The sequence below is a fragment of the Xenopus laevis genome, chromosome 3L, assembly GCF_017654675.1.
Source record: "Xenopus laevis strain J_2021 chromosome 3L, Xenopus_laevis_v10.1, whole genome shotgun sequence".
NCBI classification, from domain to species: domain Eukaryota; kingdom Metazoa; phylum Chordata; class Amphibia; order Anura; family Pipidae; genus Xenopus; species Xenopus laevis.
In genome coordinates this window covers 116,145,202-116,170,708 of record NC_054375.1, presented here as the reverse complement: position 1 = coordinate 116,170,708, position 25,507 = coordinate 116,145,202, and the positions used below count along the sequence as shown (strand labels likewise).

The window sequence follows — 25,507 nt, the reverse complement described above, 5'->3', positions numbered from 1 at the left end:
GAGGCAAATAGAATTCAAAAATTTATTTAACTATAGTTACAGAATGGTCACAGTTCTATCACAAATTTGTTCACTTGTGAGAGATATGTTGGTTTTAAATAGTCCTTGAGCTCTTCCTTAGAAACCCAGACAAACTCTCCTTTTTTCTTATTGAAGGAAAAGTCGCCACTTTTAAGCAAAGCTTTGAAGAAAAACACTTTGGCTCCCAAAACATCCTCAACTCTCAAAAGCTTGGGGAATTTGTACTTGTAAAAGCCACATGGAGCATTTCCAAGGAAATGGGCCGGAATAGGACTATCTGTAAATGAGAGCAGGGAAAAAAAATTACACATTTTACAGTGATTTGCAATAGCCCATTTGCAGTAAAAAGTATATATATGTTAGAAACAATGAAGCATAAAGGTACTACAAGTCATTGTATGAAGATTACATTAAGGAATTAGTTATGCCATTTTTGTAGTCTTGAAATGCAAATCATTATTCTAAATGTAATCATCTAAAATGAACTATGTTTCCAGAAACTGCCTTCATATGTCTGGCAAATGTTTATACAGGGGAAGCTATAAGTGTGAATGCTCCTGGCTGGCAATCAGTCGCATGGAGCCTAAGGCTGAAGATATTGGACAGCGAAACTAGTCAGGCGATTACATCACTTCCAGATTCAGCGTGAGTGGAGACACAAGGAGAGGGAATGCCGGCTACCTGATCTCTTATGGACTGAACATCAAAACTGCTTAAACGTTGGGACTGAGAAGTAATAGTTTTAAAGCACAGTGTAAGTGCATTACTTTTAAGATTTTTAAATAATAAAAGGTTTTTTACGCTATGGGCGATGCACCTCTGTTTTAATCTATTGATAGATTGCTGCTAAGGATCCATGTGGGAAGCAAGTTAATTAACTGATGCACATCTCAAAAAGTATAATCTTGTGAGTAGGAAATTCGGCTGATGGAATTTATGCGGTCTGCTTTGTGCAAATAGGATATTGCATGATTGAAATCCTCACACTACAGCCCCTCCCTGGCCTCTTTTAAGGGTTTAAAGGGTAACTTAACCCAGACTTTTTAAGACACACATTTGATCTGTCACAAATGGTGATTTGATTATTTTAAAACATACTATACTATATGCACTTTATATTTTGTTATTTACTCCCCCGCTAGCCGTCCGGTGCTGGCCATTTCGTTGGGCATATACATAAAAATAAGCAATACCTGATAGAGAAGACAAAGCCCTTTCAGCTGTGTTTCTCATTGTCTCCCCAAACTGCCATTCCATCTGTGGGAACATCCAGATTTCTTCGTTGCCAATCTTTTCTTTAACCAGTAGCACAAGATTATTCTCCAATTTCCTGTTTGTGGTAGACTTGTCATTCTTTTTATCTGCTTCTGCAAATAATTCAAGAAAAATACATATCCACAAGAAAATGAATAGCATGTATAGCTTCACAATTCTACTTTGTCTGTTCTTTTTTTTTACGCAAAATGCATATACTGGGTTGCTTTAGGCACCATGAAGTTATCGGACACATCTACAGCATCAAAATGGAACATAGCTGTAGTTATAACAGATATAAGAAAGGATGCTTAAATTATGCCAGTAGTAAGTGTGGAAAGTGTTCTGGCAACTAAGCCAATGAAAAGTACCTGTTATTCGTGGTGCAAGTCTAAACTGTCTGCTTTTTTGTTCCCACATATCCTCAAGATCTTGCGCTAATACAATTTCTTTATCATCTTCATCATCGGAATCATAGTGATCGGACTGCTTTCTCCGAAGACGTGCTGCATCCTCCATAAGTCGGACCTCATGGTCTGCATACAAGCTGCTCTCCAACTCCATCTAAAACAAAGTATCAGTTATCATGAAATTTTGTAAATACTGGATCATTACAAATCATAACATTATATCTGGGATACTATGGCTTAATACTAATCAAATATCGATATATTTAATTGCAGCTTTGCTTGATTTTTTTAGAATTTGACCTATACATAAAGCATTAGCAAAAATTATAGGACCAATAGCACAAAATGTTTAAATATGTAGTTTTACCCTGTGTAGGTAATAAATATTATAAATAAGCTACAGAATATATATGGGGATGAAGGTAGAATCCATTTTATACAGAAGATAAAAGACTAACAGTCCAAAATACAATACATTTTAGTACTTTAGTATTTATCTGCAGATACTGGACACATAGATATCATTTTTAAATTTGTAAAGTATTTTTGCTTTCTGGTATCACTAGTCCTTTACAGGAGAGCTAAATTCAAAGTTGGGGGGGAGGGATTGAAAATACATAGAAGCCACAAAGCTTGAGATCCAGCTGTCAACTTAAAGAGAATATACACACTCCTTTTAGACATGAGGTGATTCAATTGTGCTTATGTAGAGAAGGTGCATAAACACTATCTGAACTTCTACAAATATATATAAAATGTATTTTCTTTTTAACCAAACATACCTGATTCCATGGTCTGAAACCATGATAGCCAGCACTGAATTTTGGCTACTGGGCTCACCCGCATTCCCCAAAAGCACATGCACAGGAAGTGACATCACTTTTTACCACGCATGTGCCACCGCCATCCAGGTGGACTTTCTTCTTTTTACCATATAGGCCTATGTTTAAATGACAGCCTCTCTCTGACCCCTTTTCCCCATTCCTCTTCTAAGCTTAGGTTGTGGTGCAGCCCCTCCCTCACCTTGACTAAAGTGAAGTGATGGATTCTCAGATTTAGCATTACTCTGTTTTCCATACTGGCAGTGTGGAGAGTCTCTGAAAAGCAGAGGAACTTCGAAATTCCCAGAATCAATCACTTCACAATGACGGCTTACTTACAATCTGTGGAATTAAGTATGTTCGTAACAGAAAAATGCATTTATATGAATTGTCCCTTTAAAGGAGAAGGAAAGGCTAAATTTAAGTAAGCTTTATCAGAAAGTGACTATTTTTGGAGCTTGAGAATTGATAAACATAAAGTCGCAATGCTTCATGGAGTTGTTCCATGAGAAGTGTGTGAAACAGGTCTGTATTGAAAGATGCCCAAAGCAAACATGGACACTTCTGCACACACACCAACATATTCTACAAGGTACTGCAGGACACGCCCACTATTTATGTGCGATCATTAAAGGTCGCTAAATGTTAATCATGTAGAAATAAAGTAGCTAAGTCAGTACATGTGGAGGTTTACTTGAGCGAGCAGATCAATTCTGTGAATGTCTGCCTCCTAGGTCACCCTACCTGCTGAAGCATGTCAGCCACTTCCTGCTGCTGGGGACTCTTCAGCTGCGACACTACAGTCGGCCTTTTCAAGCATACGGCTCCGTGCAACCGCCATGGCGACACCGCACTTTTAGTCGAAGACACTAAACCGCGGGGAAATATAAAATGCGGGCAGCGCAACGTAAGCAATCCATAGGAGTATGCGCCCCCGATCAACCTCCGCACCGGCGCCGCCATTACTGCCAGGAAAAGCGTCACTTCACGCTGACAGTGCGACGGGCTGTACCATCTCACGCAGGGGTGGGCTTGAACAAAGGGTCACGAAAGAATATCAATCGTTCTTTATTATTTCAGCAATATCAAATTGGTAATTTGTTTAAAGTGTTGGTAGTTATTGGGATACATCATTAATGTTGTCAATTATATCCAGCATATTTGCGAGGTAACTAATGTCCTTTACTCCCCCCACGTGTTCAGATGGTTTATGCGGCGTGACCTTGCTGTCATAGGCCTGGAGTAAGTACCGGGAGAAATGAAGCAGGCGCCGTGGAGAATGTGGAATTGTCTGCTCTCTGTGGGAAGGCAACAAGCCCCGGGGTGAGTGGCTTAATTTAACATTGCGGTCAAGTCAATAACTATAGTGTTATTAGTGTCACTTATACTTCTATTCATCCCTCTGATGTTGAATGGCTAATCAGAATTTGTTTGCAAAGTCTTTAATGGGTTGTTCACCTTTGTTTTAATTCTAGTGTGATGTAGTGAGTGATATCTGCAGTTATTTAATTTGGTTTATTCAGCAGTTTGCAATTTGAGCAATTTGGTTGCTAGGGTCCGAATTCCCGTAGCAACCATGCACCGATTCGAATAAGAGGCTGGAATATGATTAGGAGAGGCCTGAATAGAAAGAGGAGTAATAAAATGTAACAATACATTTGTAGCCTTACAAGGCATTTGTTTTTTAGATGGAATTCTTTCCTTCAGACCCGGCTGCGCTACTGTCCGTGTTTCATTGAGATCACTGCCTGGTTGTTAGTGACCATGAAACGGGTTCATTGTAGCAGTTCAGTGACAAAAGAATGCAGCTAAATATAACACAAAAGACAATGGAATAGTTATTTACTCTTTTGTATGATCAGTTGACTGGAATAAAGTAGAGAGCCCATGTGTACCAAAGATATGCCATCTGAAACACCAGTCTCGTTTACTAAACCACATATATTGTTTTCAAGCGAAGGCACCTCATTTTGATGGTAGTTCTCCTAAAGGGCATATAGTTCCAGGCAGGATCACCATCAGAAATCGCAGGGCCCCATACGACAAAATTTCCTGGGCCCCCTGGGCTGCGCCCACTGCAAGCCCCACCTACAGGTCCGCCCTCCCCACCCCACAGTAAAAAAACAAAAAAAATATTGGTGGCTCGGGTTCTCACATGTTAATAAAAAATAAAAAGATATTGGTGGTCAGGGCCCCCCACAAAAAAACATTTGTGGCCAGGGCCCCCCCATTAAAAATATTGGTGGCTAGGACCCCACATGAGAAAAAAAAAATTGGTGGCCTAAATTGGTGGCCAGGGCCCCTTAAACGTCCCTGCCTTCCCGAAGTCAGCAGCTCTCAGAAAGATGAGGGGGCCAGGCTAATCAAGTAAGTGTGGCATGGCAGGGCCCCCCTACCCTCGGGGCCCCCTACAACTCTCCCACCTGCCCCCCCCCTGATGGCGGCCCTGATTCCAGGTTAATACCATCAGCATCTGGGAAACTCTAAGAACAGTTGCATATGTGTATTTGCCTTAACCTTTACCGCTACTTTTTGTTTCAATATCATTCCCTCTCCTGGGCAAAACCACTGCAATTTGCAATTCCTTGAACACATTTGTACTATTAAAGGTAAAGACATACACTCAGATTCGGGGAGATTTAGTCGCCCAACGATAAATCGCCTCTTCTTCGGGGCAACTAATCTCCCTGAACTGCCTCACGGCCGGGTAGAATGTAAATCACCAGTGGGATGGCACTCGGAGCTCTTATTTTTCCGAAGTCGCCCAAAGTTTCCTCGTGAGGGAATCTGAGCATGTGTATCTGCCCTTAAACGATTTAAAACTCTCAGCCACTTGCTAAAAACTCATTTCATTTTCTGTCTTTTGCTTTAGAGCCTTGCAGATATCAAGGCACCGTGCACTTCATGTTGGTGTTCCATGGAGTCAAGGAGCCACTGAGAATGTTAGCAACCTGAAAGCAGAAGCAGAGAATCAAAGCTCAAAAGATTTCAGGTGAATGCCTTGTCTTACATTGTATCAACAGTCTGAGCCACCATGGCAGTTAATAGAGAGGGACAGACAAACCCTGCTTTTAATAGGAATAAATATAAAATTAACTTAAAAACCATAGAAAATGTGTAATGAATGTTTATTGCAAAGTTGCTTAGAATTATGTTTTCTTTTAGTAGGCAAAACATTTTTTTGGGTTGACATTCCCTTTAAGGGACAGTCATATGGGTTTTTTTAGGACGTTATGGAAGATAATTGCCCAACCTACAAGAAACAAGCCATTAAATTTAAATTCAGTTCCTGTAACAACAGTAACATTAAAATCAGATGTGACTGTAAAGTTGTCAAGAAGTGTATATTGGGTGCACTGGCCTATGTAACCAGTTTTCAGTATGAGCAACTTGTGTCACTTTGTGTCTCCCATATTGTGCTGTCCTCCTTTATATAGCAGCTGCAGTTTACTGGTATATTTGGAATATCTTTTTCAGTGGAATGTTGTAATGGGTTGATTCTCTCTAATTTAGAATGCTTTTAAAAATACAATCTGACATTGTCAAACTTATTCCACTTTCTAATTATTTGCAGTCCAGTTCCACCTCTTCCAGGACAAAGCAGCCAATTACGATGGGGAAGTAAAAAGTTTGAAGAAATACCAATTGCTCATGTAAAAGCAACTTACAACAAGTGAGTATTACTTTGGGTAATGATATATGTAGACATTGATTATATATATTATGCACTCCAACTATCTGTTAACCTGCTACAAAGGCAACAGTTGTGTAGATAGAGGGGACAATTTATACAGAGTTTGTTTTTCTCTTTAAAGGACAAGAAAAGTCCTATTCATTGAGGGGTGGCGATTGTTAGGCATCACCCAGTGAATATAATTGCTGGCCTTGGACCCTGGGCCAGTGATTCTCTTCACTATAAAATGGGTTATATTCCCATGTGTCTGTTTTGCTGATTCAGGACTGTCACATTAGCAAAATAGTAATATGAGCAAATTCCAATGCCCCAGTCATAAGGACTATTGGGTGGTACAACCCTACTATAGAAGGTACCAGGATTAGGGAGTATATTTGATAGGGGTTGCCTGACACATTGACACCTGCCCAAGTGAATATAATTTTATTTTGTGTATTTTAAAGGAAAAGGAAAGTCTGTTTGCACTTGGGGGTGCCAAATGTTAGGCTTACCTGAACCCCCGGGCCGATGCCTATCAGCCGAAAACTGCACCGGCCCAGGGTTTTACAAGTAAGCACCACAGAGAGATCTTCTTCATGCTTCCTCTTCCTTTGCACGGTTGTGCATGCGCAAGTAGAAACGAGAAGCCGAACTTTAACTAAACGGACAAAGGACAAGTTCTACTGTGCATGCGTTTGCCTGTGGAAATTTGAAGAAAGAAGAAGCTGGAAGAAGATCTCTCTGTGGTGCTCTCTAGAAAAATCCCGGGCCGGTGCAGTTTTCTGCCGATAAGAGCACCTAACATTTGGCACCCCCAAGTGCAAACAGACTTTCCTTCTCCTTTAAAGGAGAAGGAAAGCTACCAAAGCAGTTTATTGCTAAAAGATTAGCCACAATAGTGCAAGCTATAACACTACATTTATTCTGCAGAATGCTTTACCATACCTTAGTAAACAGCTCTAGAAGCTCTCTGTTTGTTAAGGATAGCAGCTGCCATATTAGCTTGGTATGACATAACTTCCTGCCTGAGTCTCTCCCTGCTCACTCATAGCTCTGGGTTCAGATTACAGCAGGGAGGGGGAAGAGAGAGAGCGGAGCAAACTGAGCATGCTCAAGCCCTAGCTGTGGATGTTTATGCTGAAAACAGGAAGTTTGATACAGAAGCCCATGTGTACACAATAGAAGGAAAGAAATGCTGTGTTTCTTTTGACAGAGGACTCCGAGCAGCATTACTTTTAGGGTTTACTGGTGTGTGTGTGTGTGTGTGTGTGTAAGTAAGCTGAAAAAGCTTACTTAATTTTAGCCTTTCTTTCTCCTTTAAGAAATGTTTCTAATTCCAGAGGGTGAGTGAAGGTAAAAAACAAAGCAATGATCAGTTTGTGCTTTAAAATACATAAATATAAAGAACTTTTTGATTCCTGTAAATTAATTTTGCACGTATTTGCTATACTGTAGGCAGATACTGCCAATTTAATACACAAGTGGCAACTGTAGTATGGCTTGCTAAAAAAATTGTATTTATATTGATTATTTTGCTATTGCTGTATAAGCCTCTTTACATTTGGTACAACCTGGAATGTAAAGTGCAGATCCATAATACATATGAAAGATTATATCTGAAATCTTAGAACTTATTCAATTGCATTCGAAGGAAATACAACAAACCCTGTGTAATGTCATTGTGTAATGCAGAATCTCTACACCAAGAAGCGAGAATAATGCCACTTATGCTATATGAAATTCTAATGCTTCCATTTGTCACTTTTTCCATTTGGCCTAATGAATGTTATGGTTTCCCCTCTGGAAAAAAAAAAAAGTTTATTTTATCCACACAGTTTTGCATCCGTTATCAGCCTCCTGCTGAGAACTTGTCGTTCTGTGCCAGCCATTGAGCTGCAGTTAAGTGAAAGGAGCCTAATGAAGGCCAATCAATACGGCTGCAAATGCAAACGGCTGTAATGAATCTGTCTTCTCGCAAAATGTTGTGTTGTGTCATTTTAACTCTTGTGCAGAACTTCATGATAAAAGGGCAACAAAATAATGGGAACTTATCATCTGGCCAGTCTTCTAAACAAAATAGGCACGTGATCTGTTAAAGAAAAATAACTTATATGCCATCTGAATACTTGTTACTAAACAGACAGGGCTCAGTAACATGCAAGTACAGAATGGCCGTCTCCAATAGACTCCATTTTATCTATTTTTAAAAATTCCTTTTTCTCTGTAATAATAAAACAGTACATTGTTCTTGATCCAAACTAAGATATCCTTAATCCTTATTGGTTTTATTTAGGGGCAGATTTATTAACGGTCGAATTGAAAATTTGAATTTTGGAGTTTTTTATGGTCAAAACTGTCATATTCGACTAGGGAATTATTCAAATTCAATTAGAGTTTTTTTAAAAAGTTCCAATTCGATTTCTGAGATTTATCATACTCTGGCCCTTTAAGAACTGGAATTGGACCTTTTTGCCACCTTAAAACTGACGAATTGCTGTTTAAGTCAATGGGAGACATCCAGGGATCAATCTTTCAGCCTTCCTGACATTCTCGAAACAAGTTTTTTAAATTCAAATCAAATTCGTTTCGAGTTTTGTGGTCGATTACATTCGACAGAGTGTAAAAAAAATGTATTTGGAAAATTTGATTTTTTTTTTTTTTTTAATAAATTCCAATTGGTAGAATTTGAATTTATGGGAGTTTTTAAAAACTCACATGAATTTAAAATTCGACCTTTGATAATTGTGCCTCTTAATGTTTACATTAGACTTAAAGGAAAACTATACCACCAAAATGAATACTTGAGCAACAGACCTAACATGACCTAACATGTATGGTTTGTTTGTGTGCACAATGAATCGTACAATCCCAGGGGGCGGCCCTTATAAAATGGCAATTTTCTATTTATGATTACCCAATGGCACATACTACTAAAAAAGTATATTATTATGAAAATGGTTTATTTACATGAAGCAGAGTCTTACATATGAGCTGTTTTATGCAATATCTTTTTATAGAGACCCACATTGTATGCGGGGTTTAGTTTTCCTTTAAGGTATGAAGATCCAAATTACAGAAAGATGCTTCCAATAAGGATTAATTATATCTTAGTTCAAGTACAGGGTCCTGTTTTATTACAGAGAAAAAGGGAATTATTTAAAACAAAATGTATTATTTGGTTTAAATTGAGTCTATGGGAGATGGCCTGTAATTCAGAGCTTTCTGGATAACTGGTTTCCGGATAACAGGTCTCGTACCTTTTACAATTTGAATGTGTGAAATACAAATGGAAAAGCTACTTCAAAGTAAAAGGGTAAAAAACACATTGAATGGTTTTGTTTGTGAGAAGATGCTGGCCCTCTAGACAGGGACTAGTTGAAAAAATACTAAAACACATTAGAGCAGTAAGACTTTGTAACCGTATAACTTTTATTCAGTCCTCTGTTTGTTCTCTTATCTCCAGTACTCATATCCAGGTTACAAGTTACGAGAACCAGTCGTTGGTGCGCACGTCCTGTGGTACAGAGGGCTTCAAAAATGCCAAGAAGAGCACTTCAGTGGCTGCTCAGACAGCTGGCATTTCAGCTGCAGCTGTAAGTCTGGTTACTGCCATTCTATGCCCAAACTTGCATTTACACCCCAGTGCTGAAGTCAATTCTTATATTACCAATGCTTATGTTACAGACTTGTGTATGTATGTACTGTAAAAATAATTCAACTTTGAGTAGTTTTATACAGGTCATAGAACTCCGAGGTAACTTCTAATAGCCTCGTATTTTGCAACAGGGGGTTCTTTATTTATTATAATACACAAGTTTCAGTGGGGGAAATTTACTAAAGGGCGAAGTGGCTTAACGCTAGTGAAAATTCACCCGCGTGACATCATTTTGGCACTTCGCCGATTTACTAAGGGGCGCTGGTGTAAATTCGCTAGCAAAGTGGACCTACTCTAGCGCTACTTCGCACCCTAACGCCAGGCAAAGTTGCGCTCTGGCGAAGGGACGTAACTACGCTAATTCGCTAACATGCACATTTTACTGAATTTTACCTCTTGCGCCAGACTTGACTTCGCCAGCTCAGACCAGGCGAAGTGCAATAGAGTAGACAGGAGGATCTTCAAAAATAGTTTAAATTTTTTCTAAGTCCCAAAAAACACTGGCGTCTTACATTTTTCACGGTGAAAAAAAAATTTTTTGGGGTACCCTCCTTCCCCCCTACATTTAATAACATATGGCACGAAACTATACAGTGGGCACATGTGTAGGGCAATATAACAACTCTATTTTATTTAATGAATATTTCCCAGGCTTGTGTAGTGTAATGTAGTTTATGCTGCATATACGTCCATTGTACTTTAACTTGGCGAGATTGTTCGTTGGTGGTGCACATTTTTGTTTAGGGTGCTGTTTATTAGGGATTGTAATATATGTTATGCCAAGTAAACATCTGAAGTGAAGTAGTGTACAATAAAGGGTTTATATGAATTAACGCCATTTTCCTACTCACATTTATGTATATATTCATGGATAGAATTCATTACAAATGTATGTGTGGGTTTTTTTTGTTTGTTTTTTTTTTTTTAATGGCAAAAGAATCCCCAAAATTATGAGTTCAGTAACCAGTAATCAGTAACCAGTAATCAGTTCTTAAATGAAGCATACTTTTATAAATATGCCTTAATATTTTGGTTACATAGTTAAATGGGTAGTTTGCCTTCAAAATGCTCATTTTAGTTCAATTATTTTTTTTCCAGTTTTTGTTTATCTAAGAAGTGTCAGCAATCAATGTATTAGTTGTGATAAAGCTCAGAGGGCATGCTCAGTGGGATGACATTCATCAATAAATTCATCTAATGTATCAAATTTAGACAGTTTGTGTATTCCTGGATGAGTGCTTTGTGTTAATAAAACAGTGGCAGATTTTTCCACTAGGTGGCAGCACCTATCCAGTCTAGTCTGGTTTTTTTTTTGTAAAAAAAACATGTTTAAAGCTTAGGCTGTCTCTATAAATAGTGTTTTTAATTGTTTACAATTACTTAAGGGAAAACTAGAATACATTTTATTTTATCTTTTAGATTAATAATTATCTAGCACCATCTAAACATACATGAATTACTCACTGAAGAGCTTATATCCGTCCTTCTCCCTGAGTGGTTACAGGACATTTGTGCACTGATTGGCCTCGAGCAGATGCAGAGAAGTTCGAAAGGGGCCCATTTATTCCCTAGTGTTTAGTATATACACAGTGCCATCACCAGAGTTGGTTGGACGCTAATGCGATAGTAAACAAGAGTCTTCATCTTTTATTGGGGAAATCCACCTATTGCGATAATACATGTTTAGGGAGGCTACCAATAGAAAGATTTAAATTGAATTATATATGAATGTTTAGTAATTGGCCTTTGGGGAGGCTAAGCCTCTAATTCTACACTTGAGTTTGCCTTCATAAATGATTCCTAAATTGCTCCTGTGCTTCCGTCCTTTGCCCTTCTGGCTCTGAAGGCCCTTACTGGTGATCTTTTTGAATTAGAGGATTAACAGTGATTGGTAATCAACGCAGTCTTCTTTCTCACAGTGTGTACACCAACCAAAAGGGTGTTTCTTTTAGTCAATTTAGTGAGTCACATGCAGCAAAAGGCAAGTCAAGTTTTAATGGTGGAGAGTAAAAAGCTTATAGTAGCCAGAAGGATATTGAAATAGTTGAACTGGCCATACTCATACTCAGGGGTGTTTAATCCACAACTGCCATCACTAAGGTAGCCCTTTTTTTAAAGGGTAACATATATACTTGTAGGACTAAGGGTTAATTCACCTTTTAATTGTCTTGCAGTGTGATGTAGAAAATAAATATATATTCCATTTTTTGGCCTGGAATGTAAATTATCTGGTTAGCAATTAGGCAGAGGTTTAAATGGCAGACTGAAAGATACATTTTTTTTTTTTTACAGTAACGCAAAAAATCAATCCTCAAACTGAATTGGATTGCAGGTCATCAGATCACTGAAGCCATACAGAGAGAGGCAATAGAAAAAGATCAATTGCATATGGTTTCAGTATATCCCTTTCTGCAATATGCTCAAGGGCAGACTTAGAGATCATAGTTGGGTATCGAGAAGGATTCTATCTTACTATTGCTTTACTATTTATCAGAACTTTCCTGACTGTCGGAAATATGAATGTGTTCATTCTGACTGCCATTCTGCCCTGTGTAGTGGTAGTGCTCCGCATCTCTTGGCAAGTTCCTGCTGCCCAATATACCAATTGTTTGCATGGGTTAAAGATTCAGACTATTCTTTTCATTCCAGTACAGGAAATTAATTGTAAAAGTGTCAGTAATGATTAACTGAGTAGTAATTATTCATGCTGTTTGGTAAAATTTACTGACATTTGATACATCGGATCCTTAAAAGCTAATTATAAGACTACCCCTTTAAACGAAAACTATACCCCAAACAATGTAGGTCTCTATAAAATGATATTGCATGGAACAGCTCCTATGTAAAGCCCTGCTTCATGTAAATAAACCATTTTCATAATAATAGACTTTTTTTAGTAGTATGTGCCATTGGTTAATTATAAATAGAAAATTGCCATTTTAAAAAAAACAAGGGCCGCCCCCTGGGATCGTACGATTCACAGTGCACACAAACATACCAAATAAACTATAGGTGCTAGGTCACATGAACCAATTAACAGACAGAGTTGTGTCTTTTGCTTCCACACTTCTTCGTGTTACAGTTAGAGCTGCGTTATTTATGGTCAGGTGATCTCTGAGGCAGCACACAGACCATCACAATATGGTGGCTCAAGATAAGAGATGTAAAAGGGCAGTTTTTACTTAAATAAATAAATAGTTTGGTAAGATTCTTTAATATGCCACTTAATTGGATAAATATAATTAAGTATTTTGGGGGTATAGTTTTCCTTTAAGTATGTAGACACAGTGCACAAATGCAGACTTCGCTGGAAACTTCTCCAGTCTGCGTGTAATTCTAGTCTATTCACTGGGGCTGATCATAGACATCTCCGATGTGCTCCTTTCTGGCTGTTTGAGGTGAGCTACTCCCCTATCTTATATAATAGGATTAGGAGAAAATATCATTTACATTTTTTTTTTTTTTTTTAAGGCAAGGCAATGGGTGCAGAAGGGAACACATACGACATATAATGACACCAGTCACATGTACAGATTATAAGGAAGAGCTGCTTCAATAGAAAGGCTTCGGCCCAGGTTGCAAAACAAATGATTTTGCCGGGGCCCCAGAGAGGAAGAAGTTAAACCTTTCCACAAGAATGCCTCTCTCTCAGGTTGTGGGTCATTAGGAGTTTAAAAAGCATTTTCTGCTTATAGATTAGGCGCTGGCTGTTCCATTTATTCAAGCTGATGCCCCTGCGGTTTAATTCATAAGCCACGATTTTCTCTTGGCAATTTTCTCTCTGCTTGCCACTCTGTATTTGTTGTATAATTGTTTATTGCAGGGCAGCTCAGGATGGGTGTTTCCTCCACACTCCTGGACAAATTGCCAGTCAAATTGTCTTGCATCTCATTTCTTTTTCTTTTCTGCTTATTTGTTGCTATGTGTTTATTTCCATCAGACCGCGTGCAATATGTTGTAATATTTGAAAGTTTACACAATGAAGTGCAGGGCATTGGGCATCTGATGTAACAACAACGACAACAAAAAAACCCTTGTTGCTGGTTTGCTTATTAGTATAACATGTGGCCAATTATTTCTTTCCAGAAAGCTATTGGTAAAGGTGTTTCCCATGTGCGTGTTGTTGTGAAAGGACTGGGACCTGGGAGACTGGTAAGTTCCTTTTGTCTTCAATGCATTTTTTGTTCTCATCTTATATTCTGCCTTATTTCTGTTGTGTGCAAATTGTAAAAGGGTTTAGTGAGTACAGCTAAAGGCTCTTGTACATGGGTATAAACTCGTAAAGTGAATATGTGTGTGTCCTATTCATACCCTTTTATAATAATCCCCCATGCATTTGCATTCAAGACAAATTTCAGGCCCCAGACTTCCTTTATTCAAAGTACTCTCACCTGGCTGAGAATTTAAAGGGGTTGTTCACATTTAAATTACCTTTTAGAATGATGTGGAGAACGATATTCTGAGACTATTTGCAATTGGTTTTCCTTTTTTATTATTCATGGTTTTTAAGTTATTGAGCTTTTTATTTAACCGCTCTCCAGTTGGCAGTTTCAGCAATCTGGCTGCTAGGGTCTAAATTACCCTAGCAACCATGCATTAAGACTGGAATATGAATAGGAGAGGAAGATGAGCAGTAAAAAGTAGCAATAACAATACATTTATAGCCTTACAGAGCATTTGATTTTTTAGATGGGGGTCAGTGACCCCTATTTGAAAACTGGAAAGAGTCAGCAGAAGAAAGCAAATCATAAAAATTATAAAAAATAAATAATGAACCAATTGAACGACTGCTTAGAGTTGGCCATTCTATAATATACTAATAGTTTATTTAAAGGTGAATTTTTCACCCATTTCATTGCAAAGTGAAACGGGACAAATTTGCTCATTATTAGCTTCTATTATGGTATGGTAAAGAAATATGACATGCATAATAAGGCAGACCTTTGCTTGTTTACTTCTAAATATAATGGGCCACAGTTGGCCCAATCATTCATGTTTTTTTTTCCCATCATGCAGAGATTTTCACCCAGAAAGTCATCCCAGCTGTAGTGATGGGCGAATTTATTCACCAGGCATGAATTTGCGGCAAATTTCCTCGTTTCGCCCCCGGCAAATAAATTTGCGAAATTACAGCGAAAATTCGCTGGCAAAAATTCTAGGCGCCCATTGACTTTAATGGGCATCAGAATTGTCGCCCACGTTGGAATTGTTGCTGGCGTCAAAAATATTTTGACATCGGTGTCAAAATTCCCGTTTTGCAAATTTTGCACCGTTTCACGAATTTCATGGGAAAGTTCGCGAAACGCAAATTTTGACAAAAATATTTTTGACGCCAGCGACACTTCCAACGTTGGCGACAATTCTGACGCCCATTAAAGTCAATGGGCGCCTAGAATTTTCGCAGTAATTTCGGGAATTTATTTGCCCGTGGCAAAACGAGGAAATTCGATGCGAAATTGTGCCTGGCGAATAAATTAACCTATCACTACCCAGCTGTATATGTTGAAACTCCCCTCCTAGTTTTGCCTGTGCCTTTGGGAGCTGCTGAGTTTTAACACTGGCACAAAACCTGCATCTGTAACATGGGAGTTCTTGTGTACTGCACCAACCAATTGCGCACAATGCTATGAGCACAAAGAAAGCAGTATGAGTTAATGTCATGTGTAAAGTACAGGACTACATTACGCCCTAGGCCTAAGTAAGTAATAGCAACAAGAGATGCATTAACACTACGCACAATAATCCAGCCTAAGATCTTTGTATATGGCATTGTAGCATGCACAAATGTGCCAGGCCTTCCTGCTTGGCATGTCGGTAATATATGAATTCCATTCATTCAATATTCTATTAAATTATCACAAAACAGGGATTCTCTCATTGTGCCCTGAACCTTGTCTCTAATATACAGACATGCTTGATAGATTCCATGTCGATTGCATGAAACAAAACAAATTCTCTGTTAAATAAATATGAGGAAAAGAAAAAAATCTTTCCATTTAGTGCCTCCATTGTCACTGTATCAGGGTACATAAATGGCATTTATACTGTTGCCCTCTAAGTTTTCACATCGTTTTCAATATACAAACTGGGAGTGAAGCCCATATCTCTAAATTGCATTCTTTAATGGGTATATCATGACTACAGGTATGTTCCTTCAAAGCATTTTGAAAAGAAATGTCAATGGGAAATTATGTGCCAAGCAAAAAAAATAATGCGGCATGAAAATGTACTGCACCAAGTTGAAGGAAATGTGCATGATGAAGGTCTTCTAATGCAATATTTAAAAAAAAAAAAAAAAAAGCAAGAAAACAATGTATATTAAAACATTTTAACGCCTTTTAGTCTGCCATAAAAGGTTTGACAATGGGAGGACTGGAAGTGATTTCAATAACTGATGACACCCCAATTCCACACAACGGCTGTCGCCCACGCAAAGCCCGCAGAATGTGACGAGAACCAGGGAGAGGACTAGAAGTTTCCTCCATATGTATAACTTGTAGCATTTATACCAAGGTTAGAGGAACAGATATTCTGCACTTGGATAGGACGCAGCGAGCCACTTAAGCTGCCCGGACTCCCGTCGGGAACTTCCATTCCGGCACCTTAGCCCGCCGTAAAGGCTACGTCAACCTGCTGAGGCTGGAGATTGGGGTTGGAAGGGTTAACTGGTGCACTGGGGAAAAAAAAGTGCCTGGAACATTTTTGCCAAGACAATTTTTTTTTTTTCCCTCTAATAAAATGAAAATGTCAGAAAATGTTTGAGCTCACCTTTTGTGTAGTTCACGCCTCGCACGTTTCTCCTTTTCATCAATGTCCTTGAAAATTAATGTGAATTTTTATTCTCTTCAAAAATTACAGGTAATAAAAATCACTGTACAGTAAAATTGCTTTAACAAACAATAGGTTATTCCTGGCAAAATGTACTACAGAGAAACCATTGTAAATATGTTGTTTTTTGTTTTTTTTTTTCTTTGCACATTCTGTCAGTTTACCAATTTGCAAAACATTTTATTGCACCTCTGTTTTTCTTTCTTGCAAAGGTTTTGTAAATTGTAAAAGTTACATTTTAGTGTTTTTTCATATTGATAAATTTACAGTTGCTGGTAGATCAAATGAAGATCTCGGGTTTCACAACTCGCTGATTTGACCTTTCATAAATAACCCCCTAAAAGTCTTTGGTTTAATTTTTGATGCAAAATCTCAAAATACTCCAACATTCCTTTATGTGGGAGAGATTTGTTGCTGATTAAAATACAGCAAGTAGGCTTTTTCAAATATCAACATATCATGACCCGCTTCTCCCCAACCTTAATAGAATACTGGATTATATTAGAGGCAGTTTTCCTATAGTTATTTGAATATTTCAAATATTACTGGTTTCCACTTGCTTTGGAATAAACCTTATCACTGCCATTCTGTTTCATGTAGTTCAACAGAACTTCACCTTTATGTGTAAATTAGGGATGCACCGAATCCGCTATTTTGGATTCGGCTGAACCCCGAATCCTTTGCGAAAAGATTTGGCCTAATACCGAACCAAATCCTAATTTGCATATGCAAATTAGGGGTGGGAAGGGGAAAACATTTTTACTTCCTTGTTTTGTGACAAAAAGTTGTGATTTCCCTCCCGCCCCTAATTTGCATATGCAAATTAGGATTCGGTTCGGCTGGGCAGAAGGATTTGGCCGAATCCGATTCCTGCTGAAAAAGACGGAATCCCGAACCGAATCCTGGATTTGGTGCATCCCTAATGCCGGACGAAAAATGTCGGGACTCTCCACACACAGTCCGAAAATCGTACAAATCCTCGATTCATACGAAAGGATATTTGCATCTATGGCCACCTTAAGGGGGTTATTTACTAAAACTCAAGTTTATCTAATTTTTTTTATTAAAACAAAGTCGAACAGAGTGAAAAAAAGTTGCGTCAAAATTCGAGTACCAATTTGAATCATATGATTGACACTCCAAAAACTCGACTTTATGAAATTGTTACCGCAGAAGCTCTAATTTTACCGGGTTAACGAAAACCAGGGCGGATCACGATGTCAAGAAACATCTTCAGGGACATCTGCCAATGGCTTCTACATGACCACAACAGCTTTTAGATGGGAGTATTTTTGAATTTTTAGCAGCTTTGGAGTATTTTTTTTTTCCTCTAAAAAGTCGTTTTCCCCTTTAAAAACTCCACCTGAACAATTCAGGGTTTAATAAATAGGCCCCTAACTGTTTATAAATAGAAGTCTGTGTGTACATTTACCGCAGACCCAATATTATAGTTGAGCCACAATCAGATATTCTATTATCCAATGTGGCAATCACTGACTCCTATTAAAGGAAAACTGTACCCCTCAAATGATGTGGGTCTCTATAAAAAGATATTGCATAAAACAGCTCGTGTAAAATCCTGCTTCATGTAAATAAACCATTTTCATAATAATATACTTTTTTTTAATAGTATGTGCCATTGGGTAATCATGAATAGAAAATTGCCATTTTAAAAAATAAGGGCCGCCCCCCTGGGATCGTATGATTCTCTGTGCACACAAACAAACCAAACATGTTAGGTCACATGAGCCAATTAACAGACAGAGTTGTGTCTTTTGCTTCCACACTTCTTCCTGTTACAGTTAGAGTTGTAGTATTTCTGGTCAGGTGATCTCTGAGGCAGCACACAGACCATCATGAAATGGTGGTTTAAGGCAAGAGGGCAAGATTTACTTAAATATATATTTCAGTTTAATAAGATTCTAAAATATGCCACTTAATTTGATATCTGTTGCTCAAGTATTCATTTGGGGGGTATAGTTTTCCTTTAAGACCTGGGTGTCAATCCCCCGTATCTATCATTTTTGCCAAATCTTTTGTCCGCACGAATCATGGATTCGTCAGCCTCAAACTAGTAGTTTGAGGTTGTCAATTTAAAGACAATATCTGTTAGACCTTCTCACTCGGACTGAAGAATAGATTTTAGTTAAAACTGAATTTTACTAAGTCTATTAAAAGATACAATTCACTGTATAAATATTCCGTTTTAACTAAAATGTAGTCTTTAGTCCAGAGTGTGAAAGTCTAACAAATTTAGAATGTATGTAATAAAAAGGCATGAAGTTTGCCTAGGAGCAGTAATCCATAGCAACCAATTTGATTCTTGCTTTTATACAGGTGACACAAACTCTATTGTAAATCTTACAGAGTAAAGGCAGACAGGCCAATTGTTACCCAAGCAATTTCTAACTCGGTCACAGAGTCAAAAAGCTCTTGGAATTGTTAGGTGTACTTGCAGGTAAATCGTACATTTCTTAACAACTTTTTTCAACCATAAATAAACTCTTATTTTGATGATGGCAGTCCTTTAACAATAAGGCATTCTAACCTAGAAATGGTGTATTTCCATAGTTCCTCATCTTCCAGCAGTTATTTTCATTTATGTGAACAGGAGATGTGCTGGCAATGTATTAGGGTAGAACTACATGGGCGATTTAGGTCCGACGCCGACATTTTGGATGAAGTCGCAGCGTGCATCCAACGCAGCACGACTGTCGGATGCAGATGCTGCATGCAGCGTCTGCATTCGACAGTCGTGTCGGATGCACGCTGCAACTACATCCAACATTCCTAATCTTATCTTTATTGCATCCGACTTGACACCAATGTTTCGACCGTGCCGCCAGATCGGACCTAAAGCTCTCCAAAGCCACAGGTCTCCCTGGGAGAACCATAGCTGCACAAAATGTTAAATGTCATGAACCTTAAGCTATCCATAGACGCAAAGGTCTGATTCTTCGAATCCTCGAACAATAGGACTTCCCCATCTCCAGACCTGCCACTAACCATTCAGATGAAATAAAGTACAAAAGAACAGATCAGCCGATGTTCTGCCCCTGACAGCAATCGTACGAAAGTTATGTATGACCAAAGCTGGTGACAGTCTCCCTCTGAAAATCGTACGATTGGCAATACATGCAGAGATATCGGCAGCTGACAGAAATCTTTTAATCTGGGCGATCATCCAAACAACCGATCTCCGCTGGATGAAAAATGTTGGGACTCTCAACACACGGTCCGAAAATCGAATCGGATCTTTGCGTCAATGCCCAGCTTGAAAGGTAGTGGCACACCAGATGTTTTGTACACTGCCATAGTTTAAGGGAAAACAATGGAGAACAAGAAGGACAGACAGAAAGTTTTTCCTTATATACTAGAGCCATTATGTGGTTGCCAGAGGTTAATACAGCAAGTGTTGCCTAAGGTCTTGTGATTTGTCAACTGAGCATTTCTTAAAGAAGAAATTGAAGTAATTGAACACTTCAAAACGTTTTGAATTGAACACTTCATTGAACAATTGAACACTTCAAAATCTGAAATTTCCAAGGTACAAACTGCCTGTCCGATTTCCCCGTTATAATAGCGGTAATTATTTGCTTTTGTAAACTGATTATGTGCAGTTCCAAAGTGAAAAGCTAGAGAAAAAATGAGCACCATTGTGCAATATCCCGTTTTTGGGCAATATTATGAAACAATGTAAAATAGCTATTACTTTCCAGAAAGAAATCTAAAGTTAATAAATAAGGGTCTAAAAGCTTTTTGACAAGTAGCAATTGTATCCTTTAAAGCAATTATGTAAATAACTAGTGCAATTATTATACAGATATGTAAATAAATGGTACAGTTACAATACAGATTTATGCCAATACATAGTGGTTATTATACAGATATACATAATATTCTTACATCTTAAATTTCAGATACTGTATATACTTGAGTATAAACCGAGTTTTTCAGCATCCAAAATGTGCTGAAAAAGTCTACCTCGGGTTATACTCAGGTCAGCAGGCAGTAGCTGAGATTGCAGTCACTTTTAATCATTCCTATACCAACAGTTCACTTGGGGAGAGACTGTAATATCACACAGCGCCCTCTGTTGGTTATATGAAGGATTAACAGTGATGGCAATATCACACAGCACCCTCTGTTGGTTATACAAAAGATTAACAGTGATGGAAGTATCACACAGCACCCTCTGCACATGGTAGTGGGACAGTGGGACAATGCACACAGTAATCCATTTGGCAATTCTCTGTCACCGTCAACTTTGCAAAGAAGTCCGGTTGATCGCTGGGGGGGTCGCTTTGGCGGAATGTGCGCTGCTGGGAGACAGGGCTGTAGTTGTGTCTAGGCTTATACTCGAGTCAATAAGTTTTCCCAATTTTCGTTGGTAAAATTAGGTACCTCGGCTTATACTCGGGTCGGCTTATACTCGAGTATATACGGTATAAAATTTAAAATATAAATTATATAGTGAATAAAGTACTCTCTCTTGTACAGTAATAAGGTCAGATGGAGTGTGTGAGAGATCTGTCCGGTCCTTAAGTATTCAGGAGCCTTATGGCTTGGGGGAAGAGACTGTTACACAGTCTGGTAGTGAGGGCCCTAATGCTTCGGTACCTTTTTCCAGATGGCAGGAGTGTGAACAGTGAGTGTGAGGGGTGTGTTGGATCAGCTACAATGCTGGTGGCTTTATGGATGAAGCGAGTGGTGTAAATGTCCCTAATTTAAATGGATGTTTTTGATATTAAAGGCACACTGACCCATTCCTATGAATACCCATAAGAACGTGTTGGTATTAATAAGGTGTTGCAGTTTGGATTTGACCAGCCACTTGAATTCTGTCGAGTCTGAATGGTGCTGAAAAAGGCAGAATCCCGAATGGAATCCTGGATTTGGTGCATCCTTAATGAAAATGGAAAATATCTGGGGGGGTTGGTTTCACCAAATGGAGCTATTTATAAGCAGGAAATACACTGTGAAACGATTATAGATACTGGCATTGCTGTCAAATCCTATAAAGAGTTTGGAGCCAAAAGGCTTGTATTGACACACAAGCACGGGACTTGTCAGCCTGACTCATTTCATTGTGGCTGCGGATTGAAATGCAGATGTATAAAGATATATTATACTAGACTTTTGAGTTACAATGTTGACTGACAATAGGGCTCAAGGCCTTTTTGCATCTCTTCAAATACAGAAGTAAAATAAAAGGACATTTATCAGTGTATGAGCCAATAGGCCGGGGAATCCCACAAGATTTCAGGCAAGAAGAATGTTTTACAAGAAAAAAATATTTGTATTTCTGAAAATTAGTAAATAGCCTATTTAGTGTAGGAAATATGTTATAAGCAGAGCTTTTAAGTGCCTTGAACTTACAACAGTCATGACAACTTGCTTACTATAGGTATAAATGACATTGGAATTATATTTAAGGAGACCCACCTTGTTTTTGTTCCCCTAGTAGAAAATAGAAAAACGCAACAAGCCATTCCCTGAGTGTGGGTGTTTGTGAGACCTCATAGTGTAGACGGGTGCACAGTCTGGGCGCATGTTGTATAATCACATTTACTTTACAGTGCTACGCAATATGTTGGCGCTATATAAATACATGTTAATAATAATAAATAATAATAATAATTGCAGTGCATCGAAGGGAACAGATGAATGCATACCACCTTCTCTTATATTATACATAGCCCTTTGCTTTAGTTTAGTTGCTCTTCAAGCGAATGGTTTGTGATTTAATAGTACAAGTGTGGGATCTGTTATCCAGAATGCTCAGGACCTGGGGTTTTCCGGATAAGTGATCTTGCCGTAATTTGGATCTTCGTACCTTGCTTAAGTCTACTGAAAAAGCATGTAAACATTAATTAAACCCAATAGGCTGGTTTTGCTTCCAATGAGGATTAATTATATCTTAAGGTGGCCACAGATGCACAGATAATATCGTACAAAGTGAATTTTCGTACGATATTCGGTGCGAGTATGGTGGGAAAGAGCCGACCGATATCGGCAGAAGACTTGGATATCGGCAGAAGACTTGGTTATCGGCAGAAGACTTGGATATCGGTACAAGACTTGGATATCAGTACAAGACTTGGATATCGGTACAAGACTTGAATATCGGTCGGCTTGTCGATTGAGCTGGATGGAAAAATTTGATTGGGCGCCTTTAAAGGCATCTGAACATTGGCCATTGTTAGTGCTGAATCGTCAGATAGAGGTAGAATTCCATTGTTTCTACCTGTATATCTGACGATTCAGCTCTAGACGTGTGTATTGAAATGAATGATCTTTCTTGGATCTCAGATCTTTTCCAAGAAAACTCGTAATTGTTAGTCCGTGGCCACCTTTAGTTGGGATCAAGTACAAGTTACTGTTTTATTATTACGGAAAAAAAGGAAATCATTTTTTAAAAATTAGAATTATTTGATTAACATGGAGTCTATGGGAGACGGCCTTCCCAGTAATTTGGAGCTTTTTGAATAACGAGTTTCCAGATAATGGGTCCCGCAGCTGTATTGTACATTTATTTCTCTGGGAAGAGCTGCAGCTAGAGAACAAGATCTAACCTTGAATGTGAATGTGTTTGACTCTGCGTTTGCTTGCAGTATGATTGCTCGCCAGTTCAGCTGTTAGTAAATGTAGCATCAAATCTGCCCGAACTACACACATGATTCACTGATCATGCAGCACGTCAAGAAGTTCTGTACATATACTGCTGCACACGTATGTCTTATTTGTTCATCAAGTACTTTTAGACCTTGGGATAGCTTTCCAGTTAGCATTATTAGCAGCTCATTTGAGTCATTTTTGGATCTTTTCATTAAAAACCAATTCTCCCTAATGACAAACGCTGGAGAGCAGCTGCCTGTAAGGAGCAAATAAAGAAGCTCAGGATTACTAACCTTTGGGTTGGAATTGTGTTTTTTTTTTTTTTTTTGCCTTGATATTTTACCTCTAAGTGCTGTTATATTGTGATTGTAGATGAAGGTCCTTGGTAAAGGTCACCCAGCATTGTGTTTAACAGCAAAGGCAGGTGATCGAGGCTTCCTCGAATGAACAAAAAACCTCAGCAGTGAAGGGGATTCGACAAGTATTGGATAATTAACAACCGTGGGGGAAAGAACATCCCATAATGTAACAGCTGTGTAAAAAATATATATTTGCGGCTGCTCTGCAGCATTTTATTATTAGCGTAAGTAACACTTGTCTTCCTACAAAGAATGCCATTATTTTATTTTTTATTGGTCCCATGGATTATATTCCGTGTAGATAAAAGCAGCTTTACGCAAGAGAACCCCGGCGCATGTGTTCTTAGCTACCTACATAAGCTGTCGTGAGCTTAAGTCCAAGTCACTCTTATTAATAATTACCTAATGCTACTTTCCTCTTTAAGAGAGAGAGAGATGAGGTGCCATGGAAACCACTTTGGATCTAACTCACTCAAAGCCTCATTACAGTCCCCAATGAAATGGGATTTTTTTTTCTTTTCATTTGTTTATTTATGAAGATACACAGCACACAGGCCTGGAGCGAGCTCACGAATCTGAGTTCACCAGAAGGTTTACACGTTCTGCGTCAGGCAACAGATCCGTATAGAGCACCCATCATCAGACCTAGAGATAACAATGCTGTTTATTACTGCATAGAATTTTTCATGGTGGGGTGAAATAAGTCCATGAGTTAGATAAGTCATTTTTCATCGTGCCCAATAAGAAGTCCGTCATGTTTAACATACTGAAAGATTAAACGGGCACTTTTTAACATTCAAAAAGACCTTTTCTAAGGAAATTAAAGGAAATAAGGGCTCGCTTATGATGGCAAGCCTGTTGCACAAAAATTCCAATCAATACAGGTGCACTCCTTGCACTTTCATATAGTTGCACTTGGCGCACAGGGGAACCTGGGAGCTGCTGCCATATTCGAACCAGGCGGACAGGAGAGCATACGATTTTTGGATGGCCTCTCATGGACAAGTCTCCTATAAATTGCACTGTATTTGGGATCTGTTATCCAGAGACTCATTAGCCAGAAAGCTCAGATTTACAGGAAGACCATCTCCCATAGCGGTACATTTGCTTACCTGCGAACTTTCGTTTGGGAAGTCTCCACCATACTTCACGCAACTACATCAGACATTTTGTGACAAATATTCATCAAAATACGAAATTATGTTTTAGAAAAAAGAACGTCGGCATACTTTTTCAGGGATGATTCATTGGCGTGAAAATTTCATTACAAATTTTCTCTAGAGTTACTTCCTTCCTCAATTTAAATTCAGTTGGTATATATAGTGAACAAAGTACCCCTTCTTGTAAAATATAAGGATATTATAAGTTACCGAGGAGTTTCATGACCATATAAAAGCTCGAGGCCAAAGTCATGGAACTCCGAGATGACTTCTAATATCCTCATATTTTGCTACAGGGGGTACTTTATTTATTATATTACACAAGTTTCAGTGAATCATGTGACAGACGTTGCATGTTTAGTCGCATTGCAATGTGTCGGGTCCAAGCGCATCATGTAGTCCTGCCCTTGCTCGACTTTTAGTAAACAGGCGATGCGAGTTGTCTTTTTAGCGAAAATTCGTCAAAAAACCCCCAAAACAATTTGCTCTTTAGTAAATGTCTCCCATAGACTCAATTTAATCAAATAATTCAAACTTAAAACATATTTCCCTTTTCTGTTTAATAATAAAACAGTAACTTGTACTTGATCCAAACTAAGATATAATAAATAGATATAATTTATAGATAATAGCTATAATTAATCCTTATTGGAAGCAAAACCAGCCTATTTTATGTTTAAATTATTTTTAGTAGACTTAAGGTATGAA

General features: G+C 38.4%; 2 protein-coding genes across 4 annotated transcripts in view; one reads left to right on the top strand and one right to left on the bottom strand.

The window, feature by feature from the left end:
- Nucleotides 1-8: 8 nt before the first annotated feature.
- Nucleotides 9-3,469, bottom strand: mrpl46.L (mitochondrial ribosomal protein L46 L homeolog). The gene is made up of 4 exons (XM_018253221.2): nucleotides 3,251-3,469; nucleotides 1,647-1,839; nucleotides 1,215-1,388; nucleotides 9-298 (listed from the first exon to the last, which is right to left on the bottom strand). Exons 1-4 carry the CDS (start codon nucleotides 3,467-3,469, stop codon nucleotides 48-50), a joined length of 837 nt encoding a protein of 278 aa, XP_018108710.1. The 3' UTR covers nucleotides 9-47.
- Nucleotides 3,459-25,507, top strand: part of mrps11.L (mitochondrial ribosomal protein S11 L homeolog) — a 36,165-nt gene continuing 14,116 nt past the window's right edge. Inside the window, exons 1-7 of one of the 3 annotated variants that reach the window (XM_018251167.2) lie at nucleotides 3,459-3,599; nucleotides 3,710-3,829; nucleotides 5,379-5,498; nucleotides 6,081-6,179; nucleotides 9,643-9,772; nucleotides 13,921-13,986; nucleotides 16,177-16,979. In XM_018251167.2, the coding sequence (XP_018106656.1) occupies nucleotides 3,765-3,829; nucleotides 5,379-5,498; nucleotides 6,081-6,179; nucleotides 9,643-9,772; nucleotides 13,921-13,986; nucleotides 16,177-16,284 (588 nt within the window). In that variant the 5' untranslated portion in view covers nucleotides 3,459-3,599; nucleotides 3,710-3,764 and the 3' untranslated portion in view covers nucleotides 16,285-16,979. 3 annotated transcript variants of the gene reach the window in all.

Bases quoted from the DNA above. Each gene is read 5' to 3' on its own strand.
- mrpl46.L (XM_018253221.2), bottom strand. From the start codon at position 3,469: ATGGCGGCGCCGGTGCGGAGGTTGATCGGGGGCGCATACTCCTATGGA. The intron at 1,840-3,250 runs GTAGGGTGACCT...ACTTTGTTTTAG, and splicing joins TGGCTGACATGCTTCAGCAG to ATGGAGTTGGAGAGCAGCTT. The intron at 1,389-1,646 runs GTACTTTTCATT...AATTATTTGCAG, and splicing joins ACTTGCACCACGAATAACAG to AAGCAGATAAAAAGAATGAC.